Source organism: Raphanus sativus, chromosome 7 (genome assembly GCF_000801105.2).
Source record: "Raphanus sativus cultivar WK10039 chromosome 7, ASM80110v3, whole genome shotgun sequence".
In the NCBI taxonomy this organism is placed as follows: domain Eukaryota; kingdom Viridiplantae; phylum Streptophyta; class Magnoliopsida; order Brassicales; family Brassicaceae; genus Raphanus; species Raphanus sativus.
In genome coordinates this window covers 12,044,822-12,051,573 of record NC_079517.1, presented here as the reverse complement: position 1 = coordinate 12,051,573, position 6,752 = coordinate 12,044,822, and the positions used below count along the sequence as shown (strand labels likewise).

Sequence of the window (6,752 nt, the reverse complement as noted above, 5' to 3'; positions counted from 1 at the left end):
GACGACGGATTACGGAGACGATGGATCTCGACGGAGACGACGGATGATGGAGACGGCGGATCTCAACAGAAACGACGATGGATCTCTGTAACTCTTCTGTCACCGACTGCTTGAGAGAGACGACTTCATCGGAGAGAGGCGATGGAGAAGAGATGATGGATCTCCACGGGGAGAAAGAGATAGGTAGGGTTAATTTTGTCTTTTACACATTAATGAAAAGTGTATTTATGAAAATGTCCTTCTATTGATGGTATTGTTGAATTGTGGTACTACACAAAGTGTAGTTATGAAATTTCCCCTTTTTTCTTTACACTATGTTCTGTTCTCTCATTCTTCGGTCATTTTACATGCTTTTTCTATGCTCTTCTTGTAACACAGACAAGACAACTACATATATATTTCTTTCTCAAAGAAAACCCCTACATATTTTCGCTTTCAAAAAGAAAACTATCATATATTTAGATTAATAAAAACGGTTTCTCTAAGCCTTGTTATTATTATTTTTTGAATTATTACCAATTTTTTAATTTCTTTTATAATGTTATTAGATGTTATGTTTTTCTTAAAGTCGCATTTATATATTAACACAAGTAATTATATACATTTATTAAATCCCTTAAGAGATAATATTCAAGTGAGTTAGACATATTCGTTTTTGCATGAGAGGCTGCATCTCTATGCAAATACTCAAAGTCTCAAATGTTATTCATTTAAACATTATTGGATCAACATTTATAAAACCACTAGGTGATTTCCCGTGCTCATGCACGGATATAAATATTTTTAAAGTAAATATAATATAATAATTGATTGCTATTTACTTCTAATTTTAAATTAACTTATATTAATAATATTGTATTATTTTAATCAGACATAGGATTTTAGATATATTATATCTAGTCGGTTTTGTTGTTTTTACAGTCGATTCAGTTATGATTTGAGTATATTGGATTGCATATATTTCTATGTATTCAACTATAATATCTTTTATTCTAAATATATTAAAATTTTGATTAATTTACTTATTAACATTTAGGTTTGTTGTTGTCTTAAATATGTAATTATATTTTAGGAAGATTATGTATAACTTAAGAGATATTGTGCTTAGAATGAAATAAAAAATAAAATATACCGTTTGAATCAAAATTATATAAATAAATATAACGATAATATTCTGAAGTCTCATGCATATATATAAATTTTACAAAAAACTAAACTGTTACAGTTGGTTAATATTTTATTTTCATTTGTTAATGTGTTTTGAGTCATCTTATAATTTATATTTATAAAATAAATTATTATTATTATAAAATTATATTTTCTTATTATAGTTAAATCTATGATTTTAGATATAAGTTGGATTGGTCGAGTAACTCATGTTGTATTAACTTACATATATTCTTTCAAATATCAAGCTGAAGTATAATTTTTTTAATTATAATTAAGTCAAGTCAAATTAATCTATTTATCGTTTAAATGTGAATGTATTTTCATAATATATATCGAATTAAATATTGATTTTTAAAAATATATTAGAAAAGGATGATATATAAAAAGTTTACTTCTCATACTTTTTTGGAAGTTCGTGAACTCATATCGATATTTATAATAACAAAAATATTTTTATAAATTCTAACTAATTTCATGTCTTTTGATTATGGCTATATTAAAAAGTTACACGAACCAAAAAAAAATTGAATTTAAAAGCAAATTTAATATTAAGAAAACATACAATTTTAATAATGATAAAATATAATATATTTACCTCGTTAAAGCATATAGTGCGATTGTAAAATATTTTATAAATACTTGATCAAAAGATGTTTATTGTTAACCTTTATTTCTCGTTATATCTCTTAAAAATAAGCAGGAAAAAAATGCGATTGCATCTGAGAAATCATATTATATAAGTAAAATATAATTTTTTAGATATTTTTATATTATTTTAAAAATATTTTTAATGCCATATTACTATTTGTGAACTTTCTTTTTTAATGAAATCATATTATTTATACATATATTTTCGTTTTTAAATTCACTTTATAGCCTTTATAAATATTTCCTTTTTTATTATATATGTTATTTGGAAAATTTTACAATAGAAATTTGAATAAAAATCAATTATAGTATTTAAATATTATATTTTTGATTCATTAAGGGTATCAATGTAATCAACCATCGTCAGAGTTAACGTGAGCGCGACACATATGAAACTGACTTCTCGAATAATATTATAGAGATTCTTCATGTCAAAATAAGACCGTTAACTTCTCAATGGCCGTGCACAAAAAAAAAACTTCTCACTGGACTACTTTAAACAGTTAAAAGGCCCAAAGAAAGGCCTATTAGAAGAATATATCGTCGGCTTAATGCTTTGAGTAGCATAGAGGCTTCACTAGTCAACCACACTCATAGAACCTTTGAACATCTGGAACGATCAAGGAGCAGAGCCAGACTTGTGAATATTCTTTTGAAACTTTTCGATGGGTTCAAGAAGCTTCAGACAAGAAGGTTGTGGGTCAAGTTGGATGTATACAGAAAGTTCACAAATGCTTTGGCCGTAGCCAGTTTGGTTTCCGTTGGTTGGATTTGCTACGAGTTAACTTGTCTCTCAATCCAAGTAGTCCGAGAATATTTACTAATGTTTGTGTTTACTCATGGCAGCTTTATTTCAAGTCTAAGGGTGTTTACAACAAGCATCGGCAAGACGCTTTGGATAATCCCAGCCTTTTGGCGATTACTCTTCTTCTCAATTCTACTTGTTATATGTACCCTCTGGGCTCCATCCCAGAATTCGACTAACACTATATCAGCAGATTAAGCAAATAGCTCGGCGTCTTAACTGTTTGTACCGTCATTGTCTTCTTGTAGGTATGTCATATAAGAGGGGAGTTTGAGAAGGAGGATTACACACTAACCCTCATTAAACCATCTCCGCTTCCTTCTCAACAAGTCAATAACATCTCAGAAACCAAATCTTTACAAGCTGACAAAGATTTGGAGGAAGACAAAAGGGATTAGAGTTGTGGGACAGTAGTCATAATTGATCTTCTTCTACTTACACATCTTTACTTTTATGGACACCTCATATTTTACTACATGTATTCGTAATAGGTCACGTTTGTAGAATACAGAGGTCAGAGACCAAAGCAGCCTTTGTCTTTAGTGTTATAGTGTTAGTTTGTGTCCCATGTTTTTTGTCTTAATGTAATGTAAATCTAAGTTTCATTTTTTACTTGAGCTAGGTTTTGTATTGTAACCTATTCTTTGGTCTGCGAAGGACATGAATGGATAAAAACCAAAACTAACAATAGCAGATAAGCGTACAAAGGGAATATGACATTGACACAATAAGTTTCATCATATGAACAAATAAAGATGTGAGCTACAAATTTGGCAAGTAACCAAACAGATATATTATAAGTTCATACAACATTACAAACTCATGAATCTGAACAATTAAAATCAAAGGTTGAATCAGTCCTTTCTTGGCTTTAGTTCTTGGCTCTCAAGCAAAGAACTCGAAATTGCGAAAAAAAATTCAAAGAATCTGTTTCTTTTTTTGTAAAGCTCTAAAACTCAGAAGAGTAGAAAGAAAGAAAGAGCACTTATCTCCTCATTCTGATCGTCTTCTCTGATGCTGCTGAGTTGCAGTTAACCCCTCGAACAAGTCAAGAACCTCGGTCTCTAGCTCTTCAACTGTAATCTTGATGTAATTCTCCGGATGCTTCCCGCTCTCTATATGGCTCCTGAACCGTCCAAGAAACGATCTGTAAGCCGGACTAAGCTTCTCCAATATCGAAATCTTCAGCTCTTCCCTCAGCTGAGAATCCGGAACCAGCCACTGTGACTGAACCCTGTGAACTTCCTCAAACAGAGCATTGAAAGATTTAAACCTCTCTCTCAACGCACTCCTGGATACACCTGATGCAAAGCTCCCCTTCGTCCTTAACCCTTCGTCTCTTAAACAATACAACACTTTGACCCAAGCGGCTCTTTGGTAGTACGTAGCGGCTTGCCTGAACTTCCCCGTTAGCTTCCTCAAGTAAAGATCTCCGATCATTTCCCTTAGCTCCGTCGACCCTTTGATCTTCTGGACAATGTAGTGCACATTGTTCATAACAAAGAGATGCGACAGAGCCGCATCTCTGTAGTACTTAGACTTCCCTTCGAGATTGAACTGTAGGATGAGTATGATCCAGATCAGATGCAGAGCTAAAGGACCTTTGTTCTCAACCTCCGAGAAGTCCATCTCCGGCGCGTTCGTATCCGTAGCGTTCCTCGACGGTTTAGACATGATGAGATCAACCAACGTCGGTCTGTACTCAGAGATCAAACTAATGTAGTTCATCACATACCTAGTCAACGGATGTATCGTCCCACCAGGGACAGGAACCCTCGACGGCTCCCTCAAGACAGCGTTTTCGAACTCCGACAGTATCCCCCTCGCAGCTTCCGCCAACCTCGACAGTATCTCCGCGGCCTGAACCCGTATCGAATCCGAAGACTTCAGATCGAACACCGACTCGATATCCGGCAGAAGCTCGATGAGAGCGTCGTGGAGATCGAGGATCTTGAACAGCTTCTCCGGCGATCTCCGGCTGATGCTTATCGCCTCGGCGAAGTTAAACAGCTGGATCGCCGGACCTTTGACTGTCTCCATGAAGCAAGCCTCGTGGATGTTGACAGCTCCCACGCTCTCGAACACGTGCTCGCAGAGAAGCTTCTCGCTCGCGAACACCACCCTCACGCATACCTTCGCGGCACGGATCCAGCGTCGGATCTTCTGCTCGAGCGCCTCCCAGTTCAGCCTCTGGACGTCTCCGATGCTCAGCTTCTCGATCCCTAGCCTACGGAAGGAGGAGTCCACTGCGGATTTGCGGACGCTGCCGTAGACTTGAATGCACTCGCGGAGGTAACCGGCCGAGACCATGCGGCGGGCGATCCAGCTCAAGTACACGACCGCGTCGATCGGGATCAGCTCGATCTCGCGTATGCTGCTCGTGGATCTGCTGTAGCTACCCCGTCCGGTCGGTAACCGGACGGTGGTAGCTGAACCGGAGCTGGAGCTGGACCCGGTTCGTTTGAGAAGATCCGTTTCCTCTTCTTGATTATTATTATTATCTTCTTCTTCGTTGTTGTTGTTGTCTTCTTCGACTTCGGCGTGGGAAGAAGAGGACATTAGGGAGTCGGAGTTGATGGGGGAGCTGTGGGAGACGAGGATGTTGCGGAACTCGTCTTCGAGGCGAGCCATGGCGATCTGGATCGCTGAGCTGGCGCGGGACTCGAGGTCCTCTCCCGGGGAGGAGGAGACGTACCGTTGGATTTCGTCGACGGCGTGGAGGTAAAGCTTCACTTCTTGCGGATCGGTGAATATCATCTTCTCTCTGGCTTCTTCTGACGCCGTGGCGTCCCATTTCATGATCACTTTCTCGGCCGAGTCGAAGCCGGAGACGGAACAGTCGTCTCCGTCGCTGCTGCCGTGAGTTTGCTCCTGCGGTTCCATGGTTTCATACGAGAGAATACAGACAAAAAGTGGAGAGAGAGAGAGAGAGAGAGGGGAAACAGTAGAAGAAGAGCTTAAAGATGCTTTTTGGGTTATTAATTAAATGCAGAACACATCCGGGTTTTAACTTTGTATGCTTTTAACAGCTCTTGACCGTCATGCGAGAGGCGCCTTTTTAAAGTTGATAGAAAACATTTTGATCGATACCATATATTATTGCAAGTTAAAAAACTTTACACTCACTATTAGGTCTCGACATTCGGGTTTGAGTTTGGATAGATTCTTATCAGATTTTAGTCTTTTTTTTTTGATAGAATAGTTATTCACATATCTTAGATCGATTCACCTAATCAATTTTGTGTACATATAGTTCTAATACTTGTAAGATACATGTAAATTTCTAAAAGCAAATTGAAATTGTTCTATTCAATTCGATCTCTTTTTTTACCAACATTGAATTTATTCAAAAATGTATGAAATAAATACAATAAATCAGAAATGACCAAAATTATACTATATTGTATAAATTTAAAATAAGAAATTATAGTTTTATGCGATCTAAAATATCTTTAAAAAAACAACTAATAATTTCTTTTATGACTGTTATAAATAAAAGTGTGAAAATATAAAGTTTTGAACATGGGCATTCAATTTTTCATTGGAATTTAGATCGGTTTTTATATCTTTTGGACAGAGATTTTAGATTCATATAAATAAGTTTTGGTCCGGTTTAAATTCGGTTTTATAGTATTGGTTTGCGTTTTCTGATGAGAATAAAGTGCCAAGGACGATTCACAAGTCGTTTCTCAATTTAAAATAATGCAAGTTCTACTATAGTTTTTTTAATCTGGTTAAACAGAAAGAAATATGATTTTTTAATAATCAAAATCATGTGAATGAAGTCAACTATTCGACTGCAACAATGGGCCGACATTCACGTGCTTGCACCCGATTTCCCACGCATTATGGCTTTTTAAAAGATTCACGATGATAAAACAAATTATAACTCAAGACAACAAAAGAAAAAGCCCAACTCTTCTTTTTCTTCTTTTAGGTTTTAAACGTTAATAAGTTAATATTAATTAGGTGGATTATCCACCGTGGATATAAAATTTATACATACAATTATCGTTTCTAATTTTTAAGCTTTCTTTTAATGTTGATTCATACAGTAACTATAATTTCTGGTAAATAAAATAAAGAGAACTGAATGATTTAGTTTCCTCAAATTACCATGGGGAAACAT

At 35.8% G+C, this 6,752-nt stretch overlaps 1 protein-coding gene across 1 annotated transcript; it reads right to left on the bottom strand.

The window, feature by feature from the left end:
• Positions 1-3,342: 3,342 nt before the first annotated feature.
• LOC108834207 (exocyst complex component EXO70A1-like) lies at positions 3,343-5,653 on the bottom strand. Its single transcript, XM_018607554.2, has one exon. The coding sequence runs from the start codon at positions 5,504-5,506 to the stop codon at positions 3,617-3,619; it is 1,890 nt and encodes a 629-aa protein (XP_018463056.1). The 5' UTR covers positions 5,507-5,653; the 3' UTR covers positions 3,343-3,616.
• Between the last annotated feature and the right edge of the window lie 1,099 nt (positions 5,654-6,752).

What these genes read in the sequence shown, in the direction of transcription:
- LOC108834207 (XM_018607554.2), bottom strand. Translation starts at nt 5,506, where the DNA reads ATGGAACCGCAGGAGCAAACTCACGGCAGCAGCGACGGAGACGACTGT.